Source organism: Pelecanus crispus, chromosome 16 (genome assembly GCF_030463565.1).
Source record: "Pelecanus crispus isolate bPelCri1 chromosome 16, bPelCri1.pri, whole genome shotgun sequence".
Classification (NCBI taxonomy): domain Eukaryota; kingdom Metazoa; phylum Chordata; class Aves; order Pelecaniformes; family Pelecanidae; genus Pelecanus; species Pelecanus crispus.
The window spans coordinates 1,258,423-1,272,713 of record NC_134658.1 but is presented as its reverse complement, the minus strand read 5'-3'; the positions used below and the strand labels follow the sequence as shown (position 1 = coordinate 1,272,713).

The 14,291-nt window shown below is 41.2% G+C and overlaps 1 protein-coding gene across 4 annotated transcripts in view; it reads right to left on the bottom strand.

Moving 5' to 3' along the window:
• The window catches only part of RLF (RLF zinc finger), a 53,072-nt gene that overhangs the window by 11,789 nt on the left and 26,992 nt on the right, over positions 1-14,291 (bottom strand). For 3 of the 4 annotated variants that reach the window (XM_075722083.1, XM_075722086.1, XM_075722085.1), the window contains exons 5-6: positions 7,787-7,989; positions 418-554 (exon numbers count right to left, since the gene is read on the bottom strand). In XM_075722083.1, coding sequence (XP_075578198.1) covers positions 418-554; positions 7,787-7,989 — 340 coding nt within the window. Of the gene's footprint in view, positions 1-417; positions 555-3,714; positions 3,861-7,786; positions 7,990-14,291 lie in introns of those variants that run through there. The other variant, XM_075722087.1, reaches the window with a different exon arrangement.

Sequence of the window (14,291 nt, the reverse complement as noted above, 5' to 3'; positions counted from 1 at the left end):
ACGGGCCACCCTGGCATGGAGATGAGAAGTCTACAGCTCTAATTGATCTCTCCTGACTCATTACTCGGGAGCATATGTACATTAGACAGAGCTACAGGACCTGAAAGTATCATTTATCTAACTAGTTTCAGTTCTGACTTTGTATTGCAACCAAAAATCTACCCACAGTTATTGTCACAAAAAAGATACTATTCTGTAACAATAAATGCTACATCACTGAAGCCTGTTCTATTACTGTAGCAAAATGAGTCCTTATTTATTTTGTCACTAGTTATCTAGAAAGTACTTCAGTCTGATGTACTTCTCAAGTTAAAGATACATCCACTTTCTCTACATATTTTTGTACTATATAAGCTCAATTCTCTTGCATTGAAGCCATTAAGGAAGTTAGAAGCAGCAGTAATACTTATTACTTACCAAGAGCAATACACATTTGCTGTTTGAAGCTGATGAGTAAGGTATGTTGTACAAAGAATAAAAGCAGTGTTTTCTTGTCCCTCCGATTCCAGATTACAAATGATGTCCAGTACTTCTTTGCAATCCACCTTTGCAATCTTAAAAAAAAAAGAAAATTAAAAGAAAAGGCACTTTATTCTCAGCATGTTTATAAAAGAAATGCACGTTTATTGTATCAAAGGAAATGGTCTCACAAATACATGACCAAAACACTATGTCTCCTTTTAATACCCAGAGTTCATACCATACCTTTCAGCTACAGAATGGCACAAGAAGTTCACATATGTTAATTCTGTTCCCTTCTCAATATTAGTGTTCTTTGGGACCATCTTCCACTTTGGACAGCTTAGCAAAATATTTACATACAGGCAACAGTATCTAAAACTTCCCATTCCTTCTCTACACTTGCAGGCATCTGTTTTCCTTTTGAAAATTAACACCCAGGTCCAAAAAGGTCAAGAGATGTGAAAAAGCCAGTCTCCTGTCCTCTTTGTCCAGAAGTGCTGATTCTGAACAATCAGACTCCAAAGCATGATGTTAAAAATAGAAGTGATTAGAGGAGAGACAAATACCATGGAAGTTCTAGAAAGCCTACTTAAAGGTAGTACCTATCCGTGTATCAAAACGGGGCATTAGCTTGGTTATAAGCCAAGTATTTTACACCATAAATGGCAATTATGAAGTGCTTTTACTATTATAACACTATTTTTAATACATTTTGTTCACCAGATCTGTTCCACTTTACAGAATAGGCTGTATTCAAGCAACAGCTACTTTAATCAGCTGTTGCTAATATAAACAATTCAAACCTCTTGTTAATCATGAAAAATAATGATACAGAAAGAACAAAGGGAAGTTAAAATATAGAGTAGAATATAGGAAGTTATCCTCAATGCATTCTAAGACAGGTAATAGACACCCCTACCCAAGCGGATGCAATACTGGACCTGATGGTCACCAATGCAAGCGAGCTCATCAGTGACATCAAGATTGGAGGCAGCCTGTGCTGCAGTGATCACGCATTGGTGGAGTTCACACTCCTGAGGGATATGGGAAAGGCAAGGAGTATAGTCAGGACCCTAAATTATAGGAGAGCAAAATTCCAGCTCTTCAAGGAGTTAGTCAGAAAGACCCCCCGGGAGACAGTCCTCAGGCAGAGGTGGCAGATCTTTAAGGACACCTTCCATAGGGGCAAGAGCTCTCAATCCCCAAGTGTAAGAAATCAGGCAAGGAAGGGAATAGACCAGCATGGCTGAGTTGAGACCTGCTGGTCAAACTAAAGAGGGAACTGCACAGCCAGTGGAAGCAGGGACAGGGATCCTGGGAAGAGTACAGGGAAGCTGCCTGGTTGTGTGGGGATAGAGTCAGGAAGGCCCAAGGCACAGCTGGAGCTGAATTTGGCAAGGGATGTAAAGAATAACAAAAAGGGCTTCTACAGGTATGTCAACCAGAAAAAGAAGGTTAAAGAAAGCATACCCCCCCTGATAACAAGAATGCTGACCTAGTATCAAGACACAAGGAGAAGGCTGAGGTACTCAACTTTTTTGCCTCAGTCTTCACTGGCAACCTCTCTCCTCACCCCTTCTGAATCGATGGACCGCAAGATGGGGACCAGGGGGGTAAAGCCCCTCCCACTGTAAGGGAAGATCAGGTTCAAGACTACCTGAGGAACCTGAATGTACATAAGTCTATGGGACCTGATGAGATGCATCCCAGAGTCCTGAGGGAATTGGCTGATGTAGTTGCCAAGCCACTCTCCATAATGTTTGAAAAGTCCTGGCAGTCAGGTGAAGTCCCTGGTGACTGGAAGAAAGGAAACATTGTGCCCATTTTTAAGAAGGGAAGAAAGGAGGACCCTGGGAACTACCGACCTGTCAGCCTCACCTCTGTGCCTGGGAAGATCATGGAACAGATCCTCCTTCTAGGATGGATGCTTGCTATGCTCAAGCACATAGAACACAGAGGTGATTCAAGACAGCCAGCATGGATTCACCAAGGGCAAGTCCTAGCTGACCAACCTAGTGGCTTTCTATGAAGGAGTGACTGCATCGGTCAACAAGGGAAAAGCAACAGATGTCATCTATCTGGACTTCTGTAAAGCCTTTCACACTGTCTCCCACAACATCCTTTTCTCTAAACTGGAGAGATATGGATTTGATGGGTGGACTGTTTGGTGGGTAAGGAATTGGTTAGATGGTCACATCCAGAGAGTAGTGGTCAACGGCTTGATGTCTGAATGAAGACCGATGACAAGTGGTGTCCCTTCGGGGGTCCGTACTGGGACCAGTGCTGTTTAGTATCTTCATTAATAACATAGACAGTGGGACTGAGAGCACCCTCAGCAAGTTTGCAGATGACACCAAGCTCAGTGGTGTGGCTGACACGCCAGAAGGACGAGATGTCATCCAAAGGGACCTGGACAAGCTGGAGAGGTGGGCCTGTGTGAACATCATGACGTTCAACAAGGCCAAGTGCAAGGTCCTGCACCTGGGATGGGGCAGCCTTGGATATCAATCCAGGCTGGGGGACGAAGGGATTGAGAGCAGCCCTGCGGAGAAGGACTTGGGGGTACTGGTGGATGAAAAGCTGGACATGAGCCAGCAATGTGTGCCTGCAGCCCAGAAAGCCAGCCATATCCTGGGCTGCATCAAAAGCAGCGTGGCCAGCAGGTCGAGGGAGGTGATTCTGCCCCTCTACTCTGCTCTCGTGAGACCTCACCTGGAGCCCTCAGCACAAGAAGCACACGGAGCAGGTCCAGAGGAGGCCACAAAAATGATCCAAGGGCTGGAGCACCTCTCCTACGACAGGCCAGGAGAGTTGGGGTTGTTCAGCCTGGAGAAGAGAAGGCTCCAGGGAGTCCTTATTGTGGCCTTTCACTTAAAGGGGGGGCTGTAGAAAAGATGGGGACAATCTTTTTAGCAAGGCCTGTTGTGACAGGACAAGGACTAATGGTTTTAAACTAAAGGGGGATATATTTAGACTGGATATAAGGAAGAAAGTTTTTACAGTGAGGGTGGTGAAGCACTGGAACAGGTTGCCCAGAGAGGCAGTGGAGGCCCCATCCCTGGAAACATCCCAGGCCAGGTTGGACGGGGCTCTGAGCACCCTGATCTGGTTAAAGCTGTCCCTGCTCACTGCAGAGGTTGGGTTGGATGATCTCTAAAGGTCCCTTCCAACCCAAAGCATTCTGTGATTCTATACCAAACTAATTTTCACAGACATCTCATTCAGCAGGAAGAGCAGGAGCAGGTATATTACCCCAGTTTTCCATACAGGCTTGACACTGGAGTTCATTGAGCAATGTCACCATTTTCCAGGGTCCACTGACTTTCAATGTTCAACTTGAGATCCATGACTGACCTTTTGCAGCAGACATTTTTAGAGCAGTTCACAAGCTGCAAGTTCTTGCAGATGTGTCAGTTTTCCATTTGAAAAAAAGAGTAAAGCCGATTATTTTGGGGTAGGGGTCATTGTCACTGACTCACCTCTGGCAAGAGAGAACCCTCAAGAACCGATTTAAGTGACAATGCTTTGCTAACTAAGGGGACAGACATCATTGCTCCTGCATGTCAGATATAATAAGCACTTGCAATATCTGCAAATCAAGTGCCACCTCCATCAGGCTGGGGAAGATGGAAAAACAAGCCCATACCAACAGCCACATGAAAAAATTTTGAAGGTGTTCATCACTGCACAGGAGATAATATGGCTGTTCTAGCTTACAGATAAAAAAAAAAGGGGGATACTGCTGTATACCCTCTCCGTCCAACATCCTTTGCCAACGGTACCTTTCTCATGTTCTCATCTACCTCCGGTACTTACAGGCACACAGGCTTTCAGCTTGTGTGGGAAGTCTAGTTGAACACGTCTGATAGCTGGGCAGCTCCAGTCTTCTCTCAGTATTCTACCACCTCTCTCCACTCAGTTATTCCCATTCTTTACAGATTACAATTTCCATCAGCACATTTTATAAAGCAAATTAGGAACACAAAGCTACGTGACTCAAACTTTTGTCTTTGATAATTTCCACAATTATACAGTACCATCTCCTCCATACTGCAGCAAACATTCTTAAATAACACAATCTGCTGCCTGCAGTGGTTTGATACAAGCCTGATCTTCCAGGTCTTGGTTTTTAGAAAAATTAAAATTGTCAGTGCATATAAATATGGGGTATGTTTCCTCCACAAATCTGAAGACAGCGTGGCAGTATGATCGACTCAGCCAGGCAACACGTGACAGGGACCATGCTCAGTTTCTCAGTTCCATTAAAGGAACAATCACTAAACAACAGTACCACTGTTTTAAAACTTAACAACAAACTCAAAACCTACTTACTAGGGTTTCTTAGGCTACAGAATGATAAACCCCACATTTTAATAGCCATCAGTTACTCCTCACTCAGACTCACACTGTAACAAGACCTAGAACTTCTGCTGTGTGCTGGACCAGCGGGAACAGCACAAACATGAGCTCCAGCAACAGGCATGTCTGTGGTGCTTGGGGCAGCCTGCAGTCACACAGCACATTGCATTTACTCTCCTCAAACAGAAATTTGATTTTTTTGGCCAAACTTACTCATATTCAGGACATTAACCACTGAGTAAGCAGCAAGGCAATTTGTTTTCAAGTCCTGTTTATTTCAAACTTTGTCAATGATCCATCTTGTTTCAGACCTTAAGAGGGGGTTTTTTTGGTTGTTTGTTTGTTTGTTTTTAAATAATATTTAAGGAAAAAAGTCCAAATGCACAGCTTGAAATCATCCAACAATACCCAGTCAGTCACTTCAGTGACAAACCAGACACTCACTAAATGAAAGTGTCTTTACTAATCCTGCAATGCTGACCAGTGATTCTGTTATTCTGTTAGAAACCCAACAAGACCAACAGCTGAATGAAAGTTCAGAGGCTACAGAATGAACAGTACTAAGACATTTTAAATTAGAATTGTTGAAAAATGCTGTCATCCTCTGCATGTTCAGTTAACAAGAAGGATACCAGTTTACTCCTCAGAGTTATTCCATGGAACATAAAACCATGTAAGATTTATCTTGTCTTTGTCTTCCATGTCATTTTAGTTTGAAGAAAAAGTTTTAACATTGCAAAGATATTTCACTTACGTCATCATAAAAATTTCCTACCACTAACCTAAGCCTTCTACCAGTTTTTTAGTAGGACATCATGTTAACACTCCTTAAAAAAAAGGGGCACCCAACCTGCTTATCTAGAGAGACTTACCTTCCTTTCAGGAGCTAGAGATGTACCATGAAGCAAGTAAAAGCAATTTAGTTTCAGCTCAGAGACTGTAAACTCCCCTAACTGAACTGGGACAACATACTCTTGAGTCTGTAAATCAGGCAGCATATTACCTTATTTACATTAAATAATACTCCTACAGCTGCAAGAATTTGGGAGCTGCTGCCTCAAAATTTAATAAAAGGACGTATTTCATATCAAAAGGATTACATTAAGCACAGACAGTTTGCAGTGCAAGGAAGACTTAGATTAAGTTCTTGTAATCTTCCAGTCAAATTGGAAATTACAGAGGGAAGTAACACTTGGTTTAACTTGACAATGGAAACACCACAGTAACAAAAAATATTTTTGCAAGCAAACTCATGACAAGCAACTATTCTTCCCCAGTATTTTAACAAGCTTCATTGTCTTTCCCTCTTGCTCTTTTAAGCATACAACCCAATAACAATCCCTTATGCTGTCGGCAGTGTCTGGAGAGGACCTCCGAAATATGACTGTTCTTAAGCTTCCCAGCTGAATTTTTTTATGAATGGGATAATGGGCATTTGCTTAAATTCAGACTTCAAGTGCTTTACTCTCAGATTTTTGAATGCTCTTTCCCAAAGAAAGTCCAGACTGGAAAACCCCTACTTTGATAAGAGATGGCTATATGGAGCTCATATGCAACCTAACAAATAATCACACTGACATTTTACAGAGATGACCAGTTACAATTAAAACAATCAGTCTGGCTTTAATTTTAATTGGTTGTTTCATTTGAAAACCCTGGTTTATTGCTACATGTGGCTGGCACTTGCCTTGCAGAGAAAGCCATCTTAGATTATGGAACATTTGGGGCTTCGCACTTTTTGCGATAGTAAAGAGTGTTATTAACTACTTGTTAACTACTGTGTAGGAGAACCTCTTTAATTAGTGTTTTAATTGGTTCAATAGAATTGGCAAAATCAAGCCAAACATTGGAATCAGTAAGCCAGACACCAATTCTTAGTTCTGTTACTTTCTATGTTTCTCACAGAGTAGTACGAGATTCTTGTGAACAAATAAATACATAGTCATACTTTTACATGTGTGCCTTCAGATCAATTCAAGGTACCAGAAATGCAAGGGACAACTTTGTATAGAGAGTATATGTACACACAGAGTTATAACCATATATACATACATATACATGTACGTATATATGTATGTTATTGCCTATAGGTATAGAAGTAGTTCACCAGCCTTAACTTTTAGGAGCTCAGCAATTTAACTTCCAAGCCTGACCTAGCCATTCCAATCACTTCCAGTTCTTGCAAAGTGATGACCACACATTGTCTAATCTTCCAAGACAAATCCTTTCTCTCCAATCCTCTCCAAGCTATCTTCACTCATATTCACCCTTTTTGTAACATTTACTTTCTTAGCTAAGCCCTGTTCCTCCACCTATCCCATCCTACTCCGAACTTCAAATTTCACTTAACCCTTGTTTCTTTTATTACAGTTAATTCCCTCTTCCCCCCACTGGGGTTTTGGTCATTGCCACCTCTCATTCTCCAACAGCTGCCATTCTTTGACCTCTTCATCTTTCAACTTTTTTCCATCTCTTTTCCCCACTTGTCATTAGACCTGATAACTTTCTACCTGAGGAAGGTGACAGGTAACATGAACATATAACACACAATTCTCGCCTTCTGAAAACAAAGGTGGAAAAAAAAGTTGTTTAGAAGTATCAGATTTCAGCAATTCTGCAAAGAGTGCCAACTGCACAATACCTGTGACCAAACATGCAAAGAAAAAAGACTTTTCTGAGTGTCTAGGTAGAACAGATATAGCTACACTTCACAACTCTTAAATGAAACTAAAAACTGAACAGAATTTAATGTGATTTCTATGTCATTCATCATTAGTAGCCAATCCAATCAAAGAACATGTTGCAAGTTACCCTTTTCCCCCCCAACGCCTCCAGTACACAGATAGTTTTGTTTTGGAACTCTGCTGTAACAGTTTCACTCTTCAGCTTCAGTTCTTAGTACTGCAGAAATGAATTCTAAAATGCTTGATAAATACACATTAAAAAGGGACAATGGATTACTAACCTCCTTAATGGAGTCTTCATTAGGCAGCATCGAACACACACATGTGATGTAGGCTTGGCGAAAAGATGAAACATTTGCAATTTCTGGAGAATCTGCACACAATTTTGACAAGAAAGTAGCTTGTGGGATGCAGTTTGACTTCATCAAATGTTTTATTCGCATCTGCAGAAAGGAAGGCCCTTCTCGTGTAATCAATTTATTAGCTAGGAAAAGAAAAAAAGCCTTTGAGAATACACCAATTTACAGCTGACACTCAACTGAAATTGTCTCACTGCATTCACACTTTATTTTATTACAAACTTGTATAAGTATGGCCAGCTTTCTCAGAAAACTCTAGGTATGATAAAATTAACAGCAATAGATGGAATATTTTCTCCCAAACAAATTCAGACCAACTATGTAGGGAGCAAATGCTGAGCTACAGAAAAGACCACCCCCCCCCCCCCCCCCCCCCAACCAAAAGACAGCATCCATTAACACAATAAAGAAGTATGCCAACAGCAGTGGCTAAAGGACACTGGTAAGACCATGTAGTATATTGAACAAGATACCAGTAGTTTAGCTGATTCAAAGTCTTCTACTTCTAACTGTAGCTTCATATTCTAAAGAATCAAAAATATTTCAAAGCAAGCATTACATACTTTTCAACCAGAGATTTTTCCACCCAAGTTGTTAAATTCCTACATAATGCCAAAATATACAAAATCAAGTTGAGGGTGATAATGTTATCTTTGTGGTACTTTGGAAGAATTGTGTTTAAGACATGCTAGGCTTATGCTGTAGATCAACCAAATACAACTAATCATTATGAGATTTGATGAACCAATTCAATAGTAAAAATGTAACTTCAGATTATTTTTGTAAGTAGTTAGCAAAATTTACTCAATCTGATTAAAAACCTCACAGATTTAGTTTGATTCTCTTCCCAGGTATTTTTCTGATTCTCTTCCCAGGTATTTATCATAGAATCAGAGAATAGCTCAAGTTCAAAGAGACCCATAACTATCACAGAGTCCAAGTCCCTGCTCCTCGCAGGACTACCTAAAACTCAACCATATGACTAAGAGCATTGTCCAGGTGCTTCCTGAACTCTGACAGGCTCGGTGCCATGACCACTTCCCTGGAGAGCCTGTTCCAGGGACCAACCACCCTCTCACCTTTTCCTAATGTCCAATTCTGAACATGCCCTGTCACAGCTTCATTCCATTTCCTCCTGTCCTATCACTGGTCATCCCAAAGAGATCAGCACCTCCCCCTCCGCTGCCCCCTTGAGGAAGGTGTAGACCACATCCCTCAGCCTTCTCCCCAAGCCAAACCAAGTGACCTCAGCTGCTCCTCATTAAGTCTTGCCCTCAAGGCCTTTCACCATCTTGGTCGCCCTCCTCTGGACACACTCTAACAGTTTGATGTCCTTCTTATACTGAGGTACCCAAAACCGCACACAGTACTCTAGGTGGGGCCACACCAGGGCAGTGTAGATTGTAGACAACCACCTCTCTTGACCAGCTAGCTATGCTGTGCCTGATGCACCCCAGGACATGGTTGGCCCCTCTGGCTGCCAGGGCATGCTTGTTGACTCCTATTCAACTTGCCATCAACCTAAACCCCCAGAGCTCTTTCCGCAGCGCTGCTCTCCAGCCTCTCATCCCCCAATTTGTACATACAACCAGGATCACCCCATTCCAGGTGGAGAATCCAGCACTTGCCCTTGTTAAATTTCATATGGTTGGTGATTGCCCAGCTTTCTAGTCTATCCAGATCTCTCTAAGGCCTCTCTATCCTCGAGGGAGTCCACAGCTCCTCCTAATGTAGTATCATTAGCAAACTTACTTAATGTACATTCAACTCCTGCACCTAGATCGTTTATAAAAAACATTAAAGAGCACGGGCCCTAAAACTGAGCCTGGGGGAACCCCACTGGTGACTGGCTGCCAGCCTGGTGTAACTCATTTACTGTAACTCCTTCAGCCTGATGCATCAGCTAATTGCTCACCCAATGTATTATGGACTTGTCTAGCTGTATGCTGGACATTTTATCCAGAGGGATACTGTGAGAGACAGCATCAAAAGCTTTGCTAAAGTACATGCACTTTGCCTTAGCTGACGAAATAGTATGCTTCAAGACAGGTGTGGTGCTATTTCCAGTTTAACATAAACATCTACAGAAAGTCTTGATACTAGTCTCCAGATTTGTACATATTTCAAAAGACCCTTGAGAATTAAGAGGAGTCAATACACTCTTATACTGCATACATACATATCACGTATCAACCAAGGAACAGTCTGATGATTTGTAGAAGATATTATGAAAATGCCTGAGACATTCTGATAAAACACGTATTGGAACCAGTGTTCTGCAGCAGCTGTAGTCAAACAGCTATCTGTAAAGCCTGCAAAAGACCCCGGATTAGTCCAAAAAGAAAGTCTGCTTTAGAATAACAAATTATTGGAAGAGCCATTGCATAAAAATATTTTCACTATGTTAGTATCTTATTATTACTATGTGAGATGGGTAGCTAAGAAACCAATAGTATACAAATTTCTGAAAGAAGATTGTACGTAGTAGAAAATAAGAAATTTCTCATGCTTTCTGCACTTAAATTATTGTCCAACAGAAAAATAACATGTTCTAACAGACAGTACACTGGTCGGCAGAAGGCTTACAATGTGCACCTAAACAGAAAACTAATTTCAGGGGCCAAGTACGTACTACATGCTTGTCATGAGACTTACTAGTATTCTGCAGAAGTTTGCTTAGTGGCCCATTAGAGGTCATTTTAAGATTCAAGTCTATGGTACCGGTTTCCATTTTTCACAGGAAAAACCTCTGAGCAGTAAGCTCTTGACATAGCTAGCACTGACACTTCACATTAAAGTAACTTCAATGGAGAAGGTAAAACAAGCTGGCTGACCAAGAGACAGCTTGCAGTAAGGTCTCCAGTTGCTAGGAAACAAGCTCCCTCTCTTTCTTAAAAATTACATCTGCATATGACACTGTGCTTGAAAATTTATCAAGGAAAACTAACAGTACTTCAATATCCATCCTATTTGATGTAAGAGACTGCTACCACAACAAGGTGGCCAAGACATCACTGTTAATGAAGAACTCTAAGAAAGCTTGCTTACTCAACATCTGAACAAAGTCATCTATCCACGTGAAGCATACTATTCATGGGCATGTCAGTAATGGTTTTTAGTGTCCACAAGCATTCAAAACACTTTTGTAGTCCCTGTTTCTGCAGTTCTTAGCTCACAAAATAATTAAAAATTTTTTTCAGGTCCATGAGAAGAATAGAAGAAATACTAGGAAAAAATAAGATATTCCATTTACGTGCCCTAAGAATGATTTAGATTCCTCTTGCTTCTTATTACATAGCTAGACACACACTTAGCAGTTACTCAGATGAAGTTTTTACTGACACGTCAGAGCCAGCTAGGCAAGACATGGGAAGTGTTTTAAAGAGTACCTGCAGTCAGCCAGACAAATTCAATGTTTTCAGGTTAACAGTCACACTTTTAAGTACAGATGAAACTTGCTAATGAAATAAAGGAGGTGGACTCACTGCTGGTATGCACAAGAGGGTCTCAACTTACTGCAATCTTTGGGAGTGGCCATGTGCACACACACCCCACGCCCCCGCCAAGGTCTGTGCCCCTGGGCAGATTCCTCCACACCTAAGGGAGTGTGTACTGAACTCTGCAAAGGAGGCAAATGACAAACTGAGTACCTGTGCCATGTAGGTGTAACTGATGAAGGTAGGAATAAAAGTCAGAAATAACTCACTAGTCAGACATCTGTCTTAGCACCTGTTTTCCTCTGAAGCATCTATTCTTTTCCAGCAGCCTGCCTGCAACAACCTCCCTTTCCCTGAAGAAGGAACAAAAACTCATTTTGCTGCCTATTCCTCAGAACAGTTTTCCCCTCAGAGAACCTAATTTTGTACTCAATCCTAAATCTGTTATGTTTTCAAACATGTCAATTAACATATTTTCTTGTTCCTTCTCTTCCTAGACCTCCTGCTGTTGTCTGTTCTGACCCAGTGTTCTACCAAGCATCTCAGGACTAAACCAGCTTGCTATAAAAATCAATGCAACCTTGCAACCTTTCCCTCCTCCAAACCCTGTAGAGTAGTAAAGGGTCAGTGCAGTTTCAAACTCTACATGTATCTCTTATCCCAGGACAAAAAAGTAGGCTAAAAGATTCCCCTCTCACCCAAAACATTTGCAGTATAAAGTGAATTTAAGTTATACCACAATATTGTGAACACAGCCTTTATAAAGCATGGATGGCACTAAGGCATCAAAAGACTCTGCGGTCACTATAAGAAATGTTCAAGAGAAACAGCATCTTGGGTGAGCATTTCCTCTAAAAGTACCTCCGGAACAAGACAACAATGTGCTAAAGCGCAGTAAAGTATGTTAAGTATGCATGAACGACACTGAGATCCCTATATTTTACAATAGCAGTGTGGTGGAGACTTTTCCCAGCTTTCTTACAAATCAACTCATGTCAACAGAGACATACCGCGGTGCTGATATTCATCTGCTGCATGCAGCAACGAGCTCACCCTAACCTCTTTGTTCTTCCTGAATGATACTATTTGTCAAGCAAAAAAAAAACCCCAAAACCCACCTTGAAATAAGAGTATTAAAGCTAGCTTCCTTAGGCATAGAAGAATGCTGGAGGTCAAGACTGCTAAACAACATCTATTAATGTTCACTTTGGGGTGCTCATATCATTCAGTCATCTAAAAGGCATAAGCACCAATGACTTTTTGCAGCCCTTTCCTCAAGTAAATATTCATGCCCAAAACAACCACCTTGAGCCAGCTGACAGTACAAACCAGCAACGACCACCCTAGACACATGGCAGTTTATTAACAGCCACAGAAGCAGACAGAACCTAAGCTGCTATGATACTTTTGCTGCAACAAACTTGGTAAGCCATATTTACAGTTGATGTCAGTTCCTTTTCAGGGCCTTCCTTTTCTTTAAAAAAAAAAAGAAAAAATTAAGAACTCTAATCAAGAGAGGCAAGAACATGTCACATTTTCAGGATCTTCGATTCAGGTCAGCATCTGATGATCATTAACATGAACTACCAGTTCACAAAACAAAGCTCCAGCTGGGCACATTGAGCTACGCTCACATCTGGCTTACTTACCAGTGGCCCACAACAGCGAAAACCAGGAATGCTTTTCAGACACACACCACAAAGTCAAAAAGCATGAAATACAAGCTATTCAAAGAAACTAAGTTTTAGATGACTGAAATAGCATCCATTTACAACAACACTTCAGAACATACTCTCTGAAACTGTTGTTGTACTGAAGGATAAAATGGCAGTTTGACTAAAACAACTGAAAACTCATTGTGCTAAAGCTCTTTCTGCAGCCCTTACTCAACATGCGTAACAGCAGAACTGTCATCCCTCCTGTGACCTGCAGAAGGTGCATTTTGATTCCTGCTATTTCTATCAAATGGATCCTGGTAGGAGACAACATCACACCAATCAGAGTGACACAAGCAAAAGAAGGAAGACAAACCTGGTAACTAAGCAGTGACCTACGATCTCCTATTACAGCTACAAGCATTTACTTGATATGATTCTGAAAGTAAAGAAGGATTGAGTTAATCCAGTAGACATTTAGAGATAGTTGCAGCACAAGGCCAAAAGAGTAATTCCAGCTACCCAAACAGACCTTCTGCAATCCAAACAATGTTACAGCAGCATCTGACTTCCTGGCACAGAGAAAAGAAGGGATTGAACAAAGAAATGGAAGTAAAACACAACCAGCAAGATTTTACTCATCATAACACATGGCATGACATAGCTTCATGGATCAGTTGGTATTTCAGCAATACCTTCTGTAGTCACTGAATTACACTTGTCTGATGATGTCAAGAAGATAAACCAGTTACATTAGGAGCAAAATTTAGGAGTCAAAAGGTTTTCCACGCCATTATTTGTTGGCATAGAGAGCAGGATTTCTTTAAGTTTTCATTTTGCCTCGCACCAGAGTGTAGGGTATGCAAGTCTGGCACATTCTTCTTGCCTTCTGAGAAAAAAAAGTAAACTTTACATATGCCTACAATCTACTTCTCTCTTCCTGTAACATTTTAGAGTTTTATGACTCACAGCGACTCATGATATATGCATTATTTTGATTTCTTTGAAGTGTTATTGAATAGCTGGCAACAATTACAAGAGACTGAATCCTATGCCCTACGATGTCTTTCCCAGTCTTATGTTCTCTCCTACAATACCCTGCAAATCTGCAATACCTGTTCAACATGCTCTTAGTCTCCCAAGAGGTTAAGAACAAACCCAACCAAATAAAAACCCCTCCATCCTCTGTAATGTAAGGGCACAGAATTATTTAACTACTGAAGCATTACTTTATAGTATTTGTAGCTATTAAATATCACCATTCCTCCCTTGCTATTTTCCCATTTCCATTACCAATAATGCTACTACTTTGATCTACCACTTTGACAGTATTTG